We start from the raw sequence: 17,938 nt of genomic DNA, 5'->3' as shown, positions 1-17,938 counted from the left end.
AGAATGTCTAAAAAATGTGCATTGTATGGTTTCTCTTCAGATTGTCTTCAGTGGTTGCTGTCAGTTATATTGCTTCTGCATGTAGTCAGGAGTGAGGAAAAGAAGAGGCAGGTGCCTCCTGAAGAACACAGATCCTGCTTTCTACAGCTTTTTTATTTTCTGGGGAACTGCAGAAATGGGAAATTCAGATATTTCTGATTCCAAGTACATAGTTACTGAACTGCATGGTGTCTCAGGATATATTTCACAGTATGGAATTGCACTGTAATTTTTTTCATAATGTATTGGTGCAGACATTTCTTCTCTACTTTTTTACCTTTTCCCTTTATTTCTGGTAGAGATACTAATTTCACCCTCTTTGTAAAAACAGTGAATCTGAATTGTAAAGCTTGTTTCAAAAAATCCTCACTAATACCTCTGAGATCTCATATTTCCACGGAAGAGAAAAATTTTATCAAGTAGAAAAACTAGCTTAGAGAGCTATCTTTATTCATTAATGTATTATTTCAAAATTACTCATGTGACATGATGCAGTTCCTTATTTGCCAAGGACTTCCTTGTATCTGTTGGGTCTTAAAAACTGAAAAGGATTTGTTAATCTGGTTCAGTGCAGAAGGCTTTTCTTCAAGGCACAGATTTGGTCTTCAGCATCAGTTTGAGGTGAAAGGGAGAAGGACATTTGGCCATGGCTGTCTACTTGCTCCTGGTTTTTCTCTATTCCTTTAGTACATCTCTTCCAATGTCTGGTAAGTCTTTTTCCCCTTCATGGGGATTTGCAAGTTCTTTCTCAGACTTTCTTGATATCTTTCTTGAAGTTTAGGTCCAGTCCCAGCATGCTATTTGAAGCACTTTTGTTCAGCTCTTAAATTTGGTGGTATTGGTATAGGCATTCTGTTTCCTTGATGCATTTTTCAAGGTGGCGTGTGAGTGGAAGAAATATGCTAACAGGTATAACCTAGACAGTGCTGATTTTTGAAAATTGGCCTGAATGCAGACAGAAGCTGATCTAAAATTCCTCCATTGGAGGTTAGTACAACTCAGATGTACAGGGCAGTGTCCTCTCAGCAGGCACAGAATCACTGCTAGATGTGTGCTTTGAGTTACTTAGCTCATATAGACTGTTGCATGCTGATCGTTGCATAGTGGAATCCTCTTTCCAAGCTGATGGGTTTAGGAAGGACCTTGAAAGCTTCTGCCTGTTAGAATTCAGACATTTCTACTGCTGAGAGGAAAATAAATTATGTTGTATCCACAGTTCTTTCCCATTGGGAGCTCCCAGATAGAGAACTGGGGTGGGGGGATCTACTACTATCACTTAAATTGCACCAGGGACCAGCCAAGGCTGAGCTAATCGACTAGAGGAGAATTTCTTCTTTACACATTTTTAAGTGAGACTATGCTAGTTCTAATCATCCTCTGCTAACCTTCTCAAGAACCATTGCAGCAGGAGAACTGTGCCGTTGGAAATGCCATCTGGCTTGTTCAGGTCTGCATCTGGTCTTAAGAAACACAGCCCTGTTTTTCAGTGTCTCACATTTCTATTTAAATTGTAGCTATTAATGGCACTTACGACACTTAGTTAGCTTAGCTGTGCTCACAATGAAGTGATGATGCTGCAAGTTGTGGCTTCCCTCCTGAGAAACTCACAAGTTGAGCTCTGAAGAAATGACTTTTTGCACAGTGGCCAAATATTTCCAAAATAATAAACGAAAAGTGAAGAACCCCTTGCCTGATGAGCTGAAAACAATAATCTCACTCTGGGTCAAATTAAAAAAAAAATCTTGAATTTTGAGTATGAAAGCAATTTTTTAATTACTTTAAAGCAAGAAGTCCTGTTACCTGCAAAATTAACTACTGTTTGATATGCTCTGTGGTGGTGGAACTTTGAAGAATTCATGGAATTTAATAAAGGTCATTTTTAATGCCATTTTGAGAACTGCGTTCTTGAAGAAAGGATGTGAAGCAGAGCAATTTCTCTTGAAGAGCTATATTTTCATCTGTGTTGCTTGCACCTTAAGCACATTTTGATGGTTATTCTTCATGATGATTAACCTCCCTTGATTTCTTCCTCTATGGACTCTATGTGTTCAATATTTTTGTTGTAGCAGGCTTTCAAATAGCAAGCAAATGACTTACCTCATAGCCAGTCTCTCCTCAGGTGTCTGCATTCTCATTTTAATTTGTAGATAGCAGAATATTTTCAATCTATAATGAAGACAGCAAGCTCTGTGCCCAAGCTCAGAACTCCAGCTCAGTTGTAACTACCTCCTGTGATGAGCACAATGAGTTTCAAAAGTTCCAGTGGGTCTCTGCCACGCAGCTCCTGAGCGTGGCACTCAAGCTGTGCCTGGGAGTGCTCGCCAAGAACGAGGAGGCTGCCATCACGTTGGAATCCTGTAACAGGACGAATGAGCTCCAGTGGTGGGAATGTCAAGATGAGATGCTTGCAACCCATGGCAAAGATTTATTTTTCAACTATGGCAAAGGAAAGGGGAAGAAAATCAGGTTGTCCAAATCATCGGGCAAAGGGAGCAGGTGGAAAATCTACAGAACTGCAGACAGTGTGTGCTCCTGGCGCTATGAGGGTGAGTACTGAAAATTAAATTGTATTTATAGGCAACTTGGCTGGTCCTAATTACAAAACATTCTACTGATTTCTTGTCATGCAGCAACCCTTTACTTACAGTGACATCAGTGGCAGAGCTGACTAAAACTAGGCAGTAGAAACGCAAGGCAAATATGACTCTGTACATTTCTACATTACTTGGAGAGTCCAATTCTGTCAAATGAAATAATAAAATTACAAAAGCCTGTGATGTAATAATGGGAGAGAACGGGAATTCTATTTGTACAGTAGCAGTGGGAAGAAATATATGTTTCAAAATATGTCTGAGCAACTCATAGGAGTGATGTTTGTGCGGTATTTAAATAAGTATTGTTGCTATGCATAGAATCATAGAATGGCTGGGGCTGGGAGGGACCTTAAAATTATCTATTTCCATGCTATTACTTGGTATGACCACATAGTATCTCTAAGAATTTAGTTTCTAGTTAATATAGATATAATCCACTTTAAATAGTATTTGCCTAGATTTCACCAGGCCCAGGAAGAAGAAACCATAGGAAAAAGCAAGAGTAAAGCCTAAACTTAATGGTTTAGGAGTCAATAATATTTACCACCCTGACTACTGGAGAGACAGATCTCCTTTTCCTGCACTGTTGTCAGTCTTGGGCTATATACAGTGGACATCCCACAAGGATGGGATGTGGACATCCACAAGGAGGATGGAAAGTTAAATAACAAGGAATGAAATCTTTGCTATGCCCTTCTGTTTCAGGAAAAAAGGGATTCTAAACAGCATATGAGGAAGGAAATATGTACATAATGGGAGGAGCTGAGTCACAAGTACCTCTGCCACAGTAGTCCAGGTAGCAATGAAAAGAAAAAAATTGACCGAAATTAGTTGGAGGGCCAAATATGGGTTGTCGGAGAGTCTTAATTCTAAGTATCTTGCCATAGTCGTGTCTAATTGACACAAAAGCCAGGAAAGACTTTGTAGCAATGAAGTACTGATGTGTTTAACTCATGCACAGCTGAACTATGTCCACAGAGAGCTGCCTATGAGCAGACACTGTGGTGAACACTTGATGAGCTGGCTACTATTATCTTATGTTTCTCTCTGTAGATATCTACACGCTGGGAGGAAATGCCTTTGGTGCACCTTGTGTGTTCCCTTTTAAGCTCAATGGTAAATGGTATGCTGAGTGCATCCCTCGGAGTGAGGATGCAAGCTCTCTCTGGTGTGCAACTTCTTCAGATTTTGATAAAGATCGACTTTTTGGAATTTGTCCCCTAAGAGGTAATTTATTTTTAAAGATTTCAGGAAAGCAAAAGTTTCATTCACTCTCACGTTCAAATCTCCTTGGGATGCAAAAGTAGCATTGGACAAGGAGCTGGATTCTGGCTAGCCTAGTCCATGGGTGGTGAGCTTTGCAATGATAAAATCAGATATCTGCCCTTCACTCACTGTTTTTGCAGCTGAGATGAAGAGTGCTCCCGGTACTGGAAGATATGGGGTGTATTGTGAAGGAGGTGACTGGGACTGATAGAAAAAGAAAGAGAAACCACCTAGGACTAGGTGAGAAGAAAGTTCTGGCAAATAAAAGGCAGAAAGAAATACAATGGATGAGGGAGGTGAGATGATGGTGGTTGATCACAGGGTGGAGCAGAGAACAGGAAGGCTGGAGTGAATGGAAGGGTGCAGGACATGGGTCATTCATCTGCTTTTGGTGTTCTTACATCCACAAAACCCTCAAAGCAGCTTTTCAGTAATCCCAGCACAAATACTCCACCCCTTCACCCCTGTTTCAGATCTGGAAATCCTTGTTTCTGTCATGCTGGGAAGTCTGGGAGAGAGCAAAGCACCTTCAAAGGCAAGAAATGGATGTGGAGACCAAGGTTTTCTGTACAGAGAACAGGGAAATGTGTGTGGATAGTGAGTGGGATAATGGGAACTGAACCGTGTTATATAAATAAAAGCAGGAGAGGGAGAATGTAAAAAAACCAGATTTGCAGGAGAAATTATTCTTTATGTTATCAATGTATTGCTAATTTGGATTGGACAAAGTATGTATGTGGGGTAAACTATGCGTATGTGGGATAAAGTTATATCATACAGTTACATAGTTTTAGTCTGCAATAAAGGTTTTATTCTCTGCTTTATAAAGTATGGGTACCTTGTCAAATTGCTGTCATGTTTTATAGACACCATCCACAATGACCTTTGGAAAACAAATCCTGTGACAAAAACCCACTATCAGATAAACTCAGAGTCACTTTTGACATGGCACCAAGCAAGAAAAAGCTGCCAGCAACAGAATGCAGAGTTATTAACAGTGACAGACCTTCACGAAGAAATGTATTTATTAGGTAAAGTTAAAAAAACCCCACAACAGTGAAACCAATGCATACAGTTAAAATGTTGGTCAGCTCCAAGAGCTTAAGCATGGATATTTATATTTACCTCATGTAAATAGGTCTTAGTACATTCTTATAAAAAATGTGTTAGAATAGTGGAAAAATGTGACCTTAATTTAAAAATAAACTACTATGACATTTTTTCCACTCTTTGAAATTTTATTTCAAGTTTATTTAATAACTAAAAAATTAGAGGAATTTAATAACTTGACTAGTCTTTTATTTTGGCCATTTAGGACTCACTAGTGACCTGGGTGTCAATGCAAAGCTCTGGACCGGTCTTTTCAGTGCCCTTGACAGTGGTTGGCAGTGGATCGGGGGCAGTCCTTTCAGATACCTAAACTGGGCTCCAGGTAAACACACTTTTCTGAAATGGTAATCAGCATCTGGGCCAATATTCTCAATCTTCCTTAAACTACTGTTACATAATTCCTTTGGTTTTATAGAATTTCCACAAATGGCAGGGAATTATGAGAAAGGAAGGATATTGTAGCAATAGGGATCACACTGGAGATGGATCTCTCTTAATTCTGAACTTCCCAGAAAAATCATATAGCTTATCTAATAAAACAGTTAAGAATAAGTATCTATGGCTCATTTGATATTCTTTTCCATACACAATTTTCTCATCATCCATATTATTAAAACCAAATAACCTATATAAAGAGAATGTAAAAAAAAAGAGAAAAAAAAAACCCACCAAAAACTGAAGAGAAACATTGCATAAAAATATTTTCAATTGCTTTTCTCACTTACTGCATATGACATTAGCTGATGCACGTTCTCTTAGTAAGTTTCTACTCTGTTATTAGTATCTAAGTCACCATCTTGCATGTTGCCATGTAATGTATTTTCATAATAGCTGTTGTGACTACTGGGAAATCAAAAGAGCAAGCACGCCCATGGCATTACATATGCATTGCATGTCCTGCGTTTAGCAATGAAGGATGCTGAGTTTTTTTTGAATACTACCACCCCATATGGAGTTTATATTATAGCTTTCTTTGTATAATTTTTTTCTGAATGCAGCAGTTGGCCCTCTTGGCCATTCCAGTGGTGATCCCTCATGTCCTCTCAGGAACTGGCAGCTGCAAAAGGCTCATACATTCCTTCCTCTGGTGAGACGAAAATTTTCAGTGTTTACAGAGGTATTGTCTGTATATTATGCCTCTTTCCTACAGGAAGTCCCTCTATGGAATCTGGAAAAATATGTGGGACCTTCCAAGGAAGGAATGGTAAATGGGAAAACCAGGTGTGTGATCGGAAACTGGGATACATCTGTCAAAAGAGAAACTCCTCTGCAGATTCCTCTACTATTGCCTCAGGTAAGCTGGTCAAAAAATAAGGATATTTTTGAAGTGAGTGAGAAATACCAGAAGGAGGCCATATATAAAATTACAGTATGTTCTCAAAACGAAAGGGTTGTGAGTCAACACAGAGAAGACTTCAATTTTCTGGCTCATTTTAAAGATAAGGTGTAGATGTTATATGTCATTTTGAAAAGATATCAGGGTACTAAAGAAGGTAGGATTATGTATTACCCAGACCACAAGATACTGATGAATATCCTGTGCTCTGAAAAATACAGTAGTGTTCTGCAAAAAAGATGTGAGCCAGAGTTCATGTTCTCCCAGCTCTATTTGCTCCATTCTGAAAGGGTCAAAGTAAGAGACTGACAACTTTTCCCAGCTGAGGTTTCCACCTGTGGCAAACTAGGTCTTATGCATGTGAAGAAAATGCAGTTACTTGGGAATTCTCAGCATACTACAAGCTCTACAGTAACTCAGATTCACATATACTAGTATATAGTAAGATTATTCTCTGGCTCAGGGGATGAATGGCACATTATAGCTGGCATCCTCTACATTCTGGCTGCATCCAGACCTGGAATGGCTTCTGACACATGCTAACTTCCAGACCATGCCTGGATGCTGCACAGGGCTCATCAAACTGGGTAGGTCAAAACCACATCCATGGAGCACTGAGCAACGTGGTTGATCACACTCCAGTGTTGGGTGCACATCCTGCCTTCTCCAGTTAACTTTAAATATGTGGACCATGTGATCCTTCAAAGCAGTGGAAGGTGTGTGTCCACCCTAAATTCACACCAAGAAATAGCTGCTGAACAATGTGTGTGGCATTTCTCTGCGACTGGGATTTCTGACATGCCTGGTATAACATAGATTTGTCTGGTCTTTCTGATACATGATTTGGACTGTGCAGGAGCTCCAGATGGCCCCTGAGGACCTGGTGTTTCCAGAGGAAAAGTATACAGAATCTCCAGGGCTCACCAAGAAATAGTCCCTGTGTAGAAAAAGAGGCTGTAAAACATGGTTGTACCCAGAGCCTCAATGAGGGGGGTTTAATACACAGTTGTGTTCAGCAACTTTGCATGACAAATTATTTATTATTCATTTTAATTCTGTAAAAGAGTTTTTTGGTATCCCCAGAACAAGTGGGTTAGAAAAATCTGGCTTATATTCCTTGTGATCCTGAAAGTTTTGCTTCTCTGCCAGTCTGTGCTCCAATATTTCAAATTCATATCAGTACAGGTAAGTTTCTTTTTGAAAAAAAGGAAACCATTGGACAGGGGCTGTTCATTAATTTTTTAAAATAATTTTTTTAGGTGACTTAAAGCCTTTTAAGTGCTCCAGGGGATGGGTGGCCTATTCAGGTCATTGCTATAGAATTTACAGAACACCCAAAATATGGAAAGCAGCCCAGTCTTCCTGTAGAAAAGAAGATGGAGAGCTGGCGAGTATCCATAATATTGAGGAATACAGTTTTGCAGTGTCTCAGCTTGGCTACAGTGAGTACTCCTGCAGGTCACTGTTTTTATCAGGAATTACATTGCTTCTGTTAGCAATTTATTCATTGTAACTGTTATCTTAAATGTTTTTTAAAAAGCTGTTCTTCAGTCAAAAGAGGTGTGAGATGTGATCGTTTTGTTTTAAGACACACTCACACCTACAGTCACCTTTGTGTTCCCAGAGCCAGATGATGAACTGTGGATTGGTCTAAATGACTTCAGGGTTCAAATGTATTTTGAATGGAGTGATGGGACACCCGTGACTTTTACCAAGTGGCATCACGGAGAGCCAGCCCACACACAGAATAAGGCAGACTGCATTGTCATGAAAGGAGAGGTAAAAGTCTCTCTTCTGCTTTCATGGTTTATTATGTCTTTTGTGCCCCCCAAAGAAAACCATCTTTATTAAAAAATACAAAGAGAAAGAAAAGAATGGAAAGGAAAAGAGAAAGAAAAGAATGGAAAGGAAAAGGAAGGAAAGGAAAGGAAAGGAAAGGAAAAGGAAAGGAAAGGAAAAGGAAAGGAAAGGAAAAAAGGAAAGGAAAGGAAAGGAAAGGAAAGGAAAGGAAAGGAAGAAAGAAAGGAAAGGAAAGGAAGGAAAGGAAAGGAAAGGAAAGGAAAGGAAAGAAGGAAAGGAAAGGAAAGGGAAAGGAAGGAAGGAAGGGAAGGGAAGGAAGGAAAGGAAAGGAAGGAAAGGAAAGGAAAGGAAAGGAAAGGAAAGAAAGGAAAGGAAAGGAAAAAGGAAAGGAAAGGAAAGGAAGGAAGGAAAGGAAAGGAAAGGAAAGGAAAGGAAAGGAAAGGAAAGGAAGAAAGGAAAGGAAAGAAAGGAAAAGGAAAAGGAAAGGAAAGGAAAGGAAAGAAGAAAAGAAAAGAAAGGAAAGAAAAAAGAAAAGAAAAGAAAAGGAAGAAAAAAGAAAGAAAAGAAAGAAAGAAAAGAAAAGAAAAGAAAAGAAAAGAAAAGAAAAGAAAAGAAAAGAAAGAAAAGAAAAGAAAAGAAAAGAAAAGAAAAGAAAAGAAAAGAAAAGAAAAGGAAAAAAGAAAAAAATAAGACAGGGCTTTTAATGGTTTTTAGGAACTTGGAATTTTTTAGGAACTTGAATATTATTCAGAATATCTTAGTTTAGAGGGACACCGAAAACCAGATCAGGAATGTGCATGGTGGAGCACCAGCAGCCATGTACTGCACTGAGACCTGGTCTGCTCTGCAAGTGTTACAGTCAGTCTCCTGGCTGAGGTTGGTTGGAGTAACTCATCATTCACATTCAACATGGCTGACCATAGCTGTGTAGTATGATTCATGGAGAACTTTCTTATGTTTCCCCTAAAACACCTAAAACACTGGTTTATTAGAGCTACTTTAGAGAGTCATCTTACTGGAGGCATAAAAAATGAGGTAAAAAAATTTCTTGTTTTATACTCAGCCTAAAATGACGTATCATAATACTATGGAGAAAAAGACTTAAACAATACATTTTTCATACTTTATATTTAACATTTCCTTGTGATTGTCATCTGGTTATATAAATATAATAAATACTATGGTGGTGAGCATAGGGTGGAACAGCATGTTTTCTTCCTGCACTCATCAGCCACTGAACCTTTACGGGCAACCCCCACTCTCACACCTCTGCAGAAATGTGGTCCTCACTCTTTATTGTGTTCCCTGTTACGGGGTTTTGGAGAAAGCATTAGGACAAGGAAGAGAGCTGAAAAGCTTCAGCCATATGAAGAAAGGATTCTCTCTAAGGATGGTGAACATTTCTTTAGATTTCACTTCTCTTTGTTGTTTCTTCTTACCATGTTCAGGATGGATCCTGGGCTGACAGTACTTGTGACACAAAACTTGGTTACATCTGTAAAAGGAAACCTTCTTCAGAAGAATCAGAGGAAGCTGCAGTTACTTACCCAGGCTGCCAGAAAGTAAGTGTAGAACAGAAGTAAAAGGTCATTGCATTTTACTTTTATTCCCATGATGGTGAGAATCACAGAAGTCAATTATTTTGACAGTTCGTGGTGGAGCCCTAGGAAACTGTTAATTCATGTGTAGGAATACTTCTCAGACTAATGGGGGATGTTAAATTTTATTTAACTAAAATGTAGCTCTATGTACTTTCCCTCTCTTACATGTGCACTTCACTCAGATCTCTCCTGTTGCAGAACTGTCACTGCACCCATAAAAGCCATTCACTGCAGGGCATCTCAGTCTATTTTCAGGCTGTAACTCACTGGTCTTGGCTTGCACACAGCCTTCACATTTCAGTCAACCTGCCAGCCAAGGCAGGGGAATTTGAGCTGACTTTTGCAGATTATAGCCTCCCACAACAGCTCCACTGGCACAAAGGGAAAGCAGAGCAGGCTCTGCACAAGGAGCTGCACAGGGGCTCCAAGCCATAACCACAGCTCTCTGCTCAGCGAGAGAACCCAGTGTGTCCTTTAGGAATGGGCAAGGGGAGTTCTGGTTGCAAAAGTTGTGATGGTTTAGCCTCTTCACTTCTTCTCCTGGCTTTTCTGAGGTTCATTTTGACTTGGGGTGTGGTATTAAGGTGGCTTTTGGAAGAGTGCTGTGTGGCACAACCTGACAGCCCCTGCGGGCACCTCTGCTGTTGACTCTGACAGGGCTGGGTGAAACACGGCTTTTACTGCTACTCCGTGGCACAGCTACCAGCAACATTTTCAGAAGCAAAACGAATCTGTGAAGAAAACAAAGGTTACCTGACTACTGTGAGGGACAGGTATGGAAACACAATTCTTGACCTTTCACACATACAACCAGGATGGAAGGGCCAAAGGAAAGTCTCTTCTTACTTTGCAGCTATTAATAGTGTCTAATGTGACACCACTCCTTTGCTGGAAAATTTATGCTACACTGAAGAAGTATTACAAAATACATCAGGGACTTATGTGTTATCAATACAAACATTTAGGTCATTGTACATTACACAGTGATACTGTTGTTGGCTGCAGGAATAAAAAAATAAAAGAATTAGGTCAACCCCCCAGTAACTCAAAATTACCAGAATGTTTTAAAGCATGAAACTATTTCTTCTGGATTTTTTAAACTTTTTTTTTTTTTTTTTTTTTTTTTTTTTTTCCAACAAACAGATCAGGAAACTTACTCTGTTTAGAATAAAACTAGATTTTTCCCCCAGAGTAATTAGATTAAAAAATCTAGACCTTATCTCAGTGAAACACTGTAGCTCTTTCTTATGCAGAATTAATAAAAATATGCATTAATGCAAGAGGTTTTTAGATTGTGTTATTCATTGCACAGTAAAACAAATAGTCACTTGGTTTTAAACATGATTTACATTAACAAAATATAACATAAAAGTAATTTGCATAACAATTAGAACTATAAAAGTAAGATAATTATCCTCGCTTCAATCCACACTTATCTTTTCCCACATATTAACACGTCACCTTAACTCTGCCAGAATTACTTGTTTGAAGAAATTAATAAATTAGATAAAGCCTGATAGATCAGCTTGGTGCTTATTCTTCACAGATACGAACAGGCTTTTTTGACCTCTGTAATTGGATTCAACCCAGCAAAGTATTTCTGGATTGGTCTCTCAGACACGGAGGAGCAAGGGACCTTCAAGTGGGCCAGTGGGGATGTGGTCACCTTCACTCACTGGAATGCAGGAATGCCAGGTATGTGCCATGGGGGACACTGACTTTCTGCTCTACCCCCTCCCTTACCCCCTCAAGAAGTGAGGGCTTGAGAGCTAACAAGTAGTTCAAAAACTCTTTTGGCATTAAGTGGCAGAAATGACAGTGCACCTTTCTGTTAGTGCTAAACTGATTAAATCAGGGATGGTGGTAATTTCTTCCACTAGACCACCTGGGACAGCACGTGTCTATTGGAATCTTTTGCTCATTGTTTTTTGGTGGTTTTGGTAAAGTTTTGTAGTATACTGGATTTCCTTTTATGATTTAACTGAAATGCATGTGAGCTCCTGTAAGGTACTGGCATCCAAACAGAGTGGGCACAGGTTGCTCTTAAGTAAGTAACATTTGCTTTGAGAAAATGCAGCTATTTATCAACAAGGTTTAAAAATTTTATGTTTCATGAAGGAAGGCAGTCAGGCTGTGTGGCCATGATAACAGGAACTTCAGCTGGATTATGGGATATTTTGAACTGTGAAGAAAAAAACATGTTTCTCTGCAAGCAGCTGGTGGAGGGGGTGACCCCCCCACCTCCTCCAATGACGACTCCTCTCCCATCGTGCCCAGAGGGATGGCAGTCAACTTCTCAGAGCAGCTTCTGCTTCAAAGTAGGTGTTTAACTTCTGAATGCAAACACTTGTAATTTCAAATGAGAGAATGGTTTGTGTATGCAGGGTAGGCAGATTTTACTCAGTGTACCTGAGAGGTTGTCTGTGGTAAAACATCTCCAGCCATCCCCCAGATCATGTGGCTGGGAAGTGATGGGAGGTGCTGCATACAGGTTGAAATGAAGTTTGGAGTCACAGGGACTCTGAGATGATAGGAAAAACAAAGCTGCCACAATCAAATTTAATAATGGCCAAAGGTTTATTGTTTCATGATTAAATATGAAGTGATAAAATTAGAGACAAGGAGGCCAGGAGAAAAATAGAAGCCCAGAATTCTGTTGCTAAATTATTGAAAAATTCTCTGCATTTTCATAGATTTTTCAAGAAGGAAGGGAAAAAATGCAAACGTGGTTTGGTGCAAGAGACTTTTGCAGAGCTATTGGAGGAGATTTGGCATGTGTCCACAGTGAAGAAGAACAAAACTTAATAGCTGGCTTGTAAGTGTCTGCACAGTCCATTGTTGTAATATAGGAAAAAAAATTAAAAATTACCTTTCTGAAAGACAAAGAAATTTTGGTGATGGATCAAAGAAAAAATGGTGTATATCCTTGCAAAGTGGTGAGGAGGGAATGGGTTTCTTGGCAGTTCCCTGGGAAGGTGATTCTATGTGTGGAAGGATTCTAAACATACACAAAAGAGCAAGAATGATCACCAAAATTGGTTTCAACTGAGTTCAGCTCAAAGGGATAAACCTGATGGTTTTAGTTCATTTGCAGATGATCCATAGCTGAAATACTCTTGTTTAAAGGAATAGGTTTTGCTGCTTTCTTTCCTTAGTTAAGGGTTAAAATTGGGATACTAAGGAAAGTTGAGCCTATTGATTTGCTTATATAAATATTTAGATCAAGCCTATGAGTAAACACAGGTCTTAATTTTGATGACTAAGCTACTTGGTCAAACTATTTTCATTTAACTCAGTATCTGAGGACTCATGACATCTGTGAATGAAGATCTGTATTTCATTGCTTCCTGCCACATGCAGGGTATTCTTTCCCACATGACAATTGAATAATTATTTTATATGACTGGCTAAAATGATACTTCAAGCATTGAAACACTGAGAATGATGCAATGATATATCTTTTCCATCTCTATTTCTCACCGGTTATGATTATCTATATTTGCAATCATTCAGAGATAAAGACTATCATCACAAATCTCTCTGGATGGGTTTGAGTGCTTTGGACTCCGACAAAGGATTTGTATGGAGTGATGGCTCACCAGTGAGTAAATAAATTATTGTCACAGCTTTTTATCTACTTTTTCCATGTATATCTTGGCAGACATAGTTCCTCCTATACAATCTGGAAGTGATCCTAAGTCTTTAGTACCTGATTCCACTCTAGGAGTTAGTCTTTATCTTCTGATAGTTCTTAGATTTAGATAAAGTTATGACAATTAGAGTAATTAAATAACACAAAGGTGATACAATATCTTTCTTGATCTAAGCAAATCTGGTTGTCTCAATCTTTATATTTTCATTTGTCATTTACTGTTAGAAATAATTTTGTATGTCTGCACAAGCTAAGTTTTGTTCCGTCTGAAGCAGATCAAAGTCTGAAGGCCCAAGTCCAGTTGGTAGCACTGATGGACAATGTCCTGACTGAAACATGAGAGCAGAGGAGCCAGCTCAGGGGCTAGAGGAAGGTACTTAGACACTTCTCTCTAGAGCTTGACAGGAAAACATAATCTCTCCTTCCATCAAAGACAGCAACAACTTCTTGGCTTACTAACATGGCCTATGAAGACACATGGTGTAGGAACCACTGTGCTAGGCAAGGGTAATGTCCTTCTTACAAGGTCTGGCACCAAAGCACAAGATGGATCATGAAATTAAATTAAGTACATGCTTTAACAGGATAGTATAAAGCAATTGTTTCACATTAGGAGGAGTAGTAACAAAGCTGTGTTTCCACTATAGGTAAACTTTGAAAGCTGGGGAGGTGGAGAACCAAACAATTATGATGGCAACGAAAAATGTGGCGTGTTTAATGCTTACAATCTTATGAGGTGGAATGATTTATTTTGTGAACATATGCAGGCCTATGTTTGCCAAATAAAAAAAGGTAAGAAATTTTTCTTCATTAAGCAACTTTTAAAGACAGATAAGAACATCCTTTCCAGGCCAGATCACACTGTCTGCAGGTATTGGAGCCAGTTCTGCCATCAGGCACAATGAAGCACTTAATATATTTTAATTTAAATAAAAGCATTAATTCATCCATGGGGTACACTTGTAACCTTGGGATACACAAGCAGCATGCTGAGGAAGTGAAATACAGCAGAATGAACCTGGACACGATTTCTGTTGGCTTTACTTGTGATCATCTCTAACATGGTATTCTGCTGAGTCGCATTCTGAGAAATTCTGTGACAAAAATAAGCATACCAAGTAACCCTTGAGATTAATTTCATTATTTGGAATTAAAATGATGTAAACTGTATAAATATATTTGATTGACAGGTGTCTGAGAAAAATAATATACTCAGATATTGATTTACATTGCAGGAGCATCACTGAAACCAGAGCCTACTTCTACCTTCAGTAAGTCTTGTACTTCCAATAACACAAATAAATTGGCATGTAATGATAATTTCTGTTATAGACTTCTTAATGTTTTACCTTGCAGAATATGAATATATTGTTAGCGAAGATGACTGGATAATATATAATCATAAGGAATACTACTTCAGCAGGGAAAGAATGCCTATGGAAAAAGCCAGAGACTTTTGCAAGAAGAGTGGTGGTGATCTTGCTGTCATTGAGAGTGAAAGTGAAAAAAATTTTCTTTGGAAATATGTAAGAAATGTGTGTTATTTGAAAAATGCACTGTTCTGTCCAGCACAGAGGCCATTTTTCCAGCTGGCCTGCGAAATCTTAGAAGGTGGTCCACAACATAGTAATAATCACTGCCACCTTTCATGGGCTTATGTACTTATGACCTTTACCATACAGCCTGGCTCCATTTAGCTTAAAGATATTGTGTATGTTTTGTATTCCAACTTGTTCTCTTTGCTACATTCAAGAAGAGATTTCCCAGGTTTTTTTTTGTTAAAATGGATTTCAGGTTTTCAGTAAAAGGTTTAATGCAGAATATTTTTTAATAATAAGAGAATAAGCTGCTGCTGATATACTCTTTTGGAAATAGTTTCATACTATTGATACCAAGTTTTCTTCACATGACTGAGTACTATTTAATTCCTTTTGGCAAATTCTCATTATACTTTTCTAAAATGGTTATAATATTGGCTTATTTTATAGACTTATTAAGACATGGTTTTTATCTTCTTAACATAGCTACTTGTTCAATTTCTTTTTCAGCCCATTTGTGTTGTGTTGTTTTGTTTTGTTTTGCTTTTTTAATTTAAATACTAGAAATAAGAGGAAAACTGCAGTTGAGACACATAATCTCAGCAACTCCCTGGACATGGTATCTTGTCCAATTGTATAACTCAAACTAAAGCAGTTTTTGAGTGTTTGCTTACTTTATTTGAAATTTGTTTTCTTTCAGATCATTAATTTTTTTTTTTTTTTTTTTTTTTTTTTTTTTTTTTTTGTGTTAGACTTTCTACAAAGACTGGGGAAATAACTTTTATATTGGCTTAAGTGTGAGCCTGGATAAGACATTCCGGTAAGTATAAGCAAATTAAGTTTGTAAGAATCACAATGTGGGTGATCTCTAAAGTTTCTTCAAACCCAAATCATTCTACAAATATTTGGCATAGATGTTGGCAAGAGACTGTCAAAATTCAATGACTGACAATGACTGTGACATCCACAGCCATGTCTGGATATGAAGTTTTAAAATGAGATTTTGCTCTTCAGGGAAGCACTTCTGTAATAGGAGCACTTCTCCTGAAATATTTGCACTATTTCCCCTTCTTTTGGTTCTATACTCTGCTTTTATATTGTGGGGCTGGGATGTTCACCTGGTCAGTGCAGTGCAGTCCCCTTTTCCTTGTTAGATGAAAAGTAAAATTGGTTGGAGGCCTCCAGGATGTTCTGTAAGTTATTTGCAGACATCACTGGATATTCAAACGATCTAAGGAAAAAAAAAAGCAAAACACCAACCCAAAAAACCCTGTAGTGAGGCACTGTGGTGGGTTTTAGAGGAGAGCCCTTGCCTGGAAGGTAGTCTCCAGAAGGTTCTGCTGTGATAGGCCAGGCCAGGCCAGCTTCAGGCTACATGGAGTCATTACTTTTCTACAAATTCTTCAGAAACAAATTGCTGTGGGAATACACTAAACCTCCCTTGGAGCCTTACATGAGTTGCAGTTCACTCTTCTCCACTCCTGTCCTTCCCAATTCTTTTCCTAGTGCTGCCTTCTGAGATTGGAAGCTTGGTCTGATGAGTCAGCCTCTTCATTTTAGCCTTTCTTCTGTCATCTTAGGATGCCTTTCTTGGTCACAAGCCATAGAGACTGGGTAGTCTCATCACCTAAAGCTCCTGCTTTCTAAATGACATCCACTGCTCAGAAAACACCATTATTTGTGCATTCTCCCTTACTCCCTCATTAGTTTCTTTCTCCTCCCCACTGGAGGATGGCATTGCTCTTATTCTTTATATTATTTCTCCCAGATTAGTATATACTGTTTCTTCCTATTTGACTCAGGAGATTTACATGTGGAAGCAGCTAGGGATCCTGTTGAATTCCTTATTTGCAATTTACTTGCAAAACCATCCATAAAGTTGCTTAGTCTCTAACACTGGGAAAACTCTAAATTGCCCTGAAACTGGTGTTATCTGAGGGCTCTCAGTCTTGGCAGATTCCCCACTGTACTTTTCTTCTTCCTGTACACTGAGGCCTTTCCCCTTTTTTCGTGGCTACTTTTTGAGAATAAATTTGTGATCATCAAACTCGGAGATGATTATGGCACAACTGAAGACCATAGCTGCATAATATTAAAGATTTCCTTTGTTTAATAAAATGGTGTCAAGCAGTCCCCAGAATGTGTTCCAAGCCTTTCTCTTACCCCACAATATCTTACATTACTGCCTTTGGACCGAGGAAAAAACTCATAGGCTCAGTTTTCTGGTTCTGTGGTTCAGAGAAGGCCAAATCCAGTGTTACATTGGTGTGTTTCCTGCAGGCTATCAGTGCCTGGAGACCAAGAAAGGCTGGGACCAGTAGCTGAGAAGATTAGTTCAGATTTGGTCTATGCCAGCAGAGTAGGCAGTTGATACTCTTTTTTTTGGTTTGTGGGGTTTTGGGGTTTTTTTTTGAGGTTGTGGGTTTTTGTTTTGTTTGGTTTGGTTTGGTTCTGTTGTGTTTTTAAACCAGAGAACACAGGTTTTCTAATATGACTTTTACAAAGAAGTATTACCAATTCAGCTAAGAATTGTTATGTCCTTAAATTTCTTCCTTCAGATGGATGGATGGAACTCCAGTCAACTATGTTGCCTGGGCTCCTAATGAACCCAATTTTGCAAATAATGATGAAAACTGTGTGGTCATGTATACCCAAACAGGTGGGTGTTATAGCATAATTCAGTCTGCACAGTGGGCAGAGGCTTGGGAGTGCTGCATGTGCAAGGCTGGGTGAGTGAGAATACTGAGAAGCCTGATGTTGTGTAGAATGTTTAAAAAGCACAGAAGAATAAATAATATTATCTTCTTTCATTTAAAAAATGAAAATTTCACTTTAAAAAAATGCAGGTCTAGGTAGCTAACACACTGGATTATATTTGACATTTGATTCCTGGCCTTGTCAGATAATTTAAGCAAGAATTAGCATCAAGCAGTTAAGCATCAGACCACCTACAGATAGAGTCAGTATTATATTTCCTATAACCTCTGTCTATTTTATGAGTA

General features: G+C 38.7%; 1 protein-coding gene across 1 annotated transcript in view; it reads left to right on the top strand.

The window, feature by feature from the left end:
• The first annotated feature begins 568 nt into the window (after positions 1-568).
• LOC139792169 (macrophage mannose receptor 1-like) overlaps positions 569-17,938 on the top strand; it is a 31,913-nt gene continuing 14,543 nt past the window's right edge. The window contains exons 1-19 of the mRNA XM_071735119.1: positions 569-746; positions 2,187-2,585; positions 3,687-3,860; positions 4,766-4,930; positions 5,215-5,331; positions 6,160-6,303; positions 7,605-7,787; positions 7,970-8,124; positions 9,594-9,707; positions 10,404-10,519; positions 11,293-11,441; positions 11,865-12,064; positions 12,440-12,561; positions 13,260-13,347; positions 14,046-14,190; positions 14,634-14,669; positions 14,755-14,924; positions 15,689-15,756; positions 17,495-17,595. Of these exons, the coding sequence (XP_071591220.1) occupies positions 686-746; positions 2,187-2,585; positions 3,687-3,860; positions 4,766-4,930; positions 5,215-5,331; positions 6,160-6,303; positions 7,605-7,787; positions 7,970-8,124; positions 9,594-9,707; positions 10,404-10,519; positions 11,293-11,441; positions 11,865-12,064; positions 12,440-12,561; positions 13,260-13,347; positions 14,046-14,190; positions 14,634-14,669; positions 14,755-14,924; positions 15,689-15,756; positions 17,495-17,595 (2,707 nt within the window). The 5' untranslated portion in view covers positions 569-685. The remainder of the gene's footprint in view (positions 747-2,186; positions 2,586-3,686; positions 3,861-4,765; positions 4,931-5,214; positions 5,332-6,159; positions 6,304-7,604; positions 7,788-7,969; positions 8,125-9,593; positions 9,708-10,403; positions 10,520-11,292; positions 11,442-11,864; positions 12,065-12,439; positions 12,562-13,259; positions 13,348-14,045; positions 14,191-14,633; positions 14,670-14,754; positions 14,925-15,688; positions 15,757-17,494; positions 17,596-17,938) is intronic.

This window comes from Heliangelus exortis, chromosome 2, assembly GCF_036169615.1.
Source record: "Heliangelus exortis chromosome 2, bHelExo1.hap1, whole genome shotgun sequence".
Taxonomy (NCBI): Eukaryota; Metazoa; Chordata; class Aves; order Apodiformes; family Trochilidae; genus Heliangelus; species Heliangelus exortis.
The sequence above is the reverse complement of the archived record's forward strand: the minus strand, read 5'-3'. Positions and strand labels throughout refer to the sequence as shown.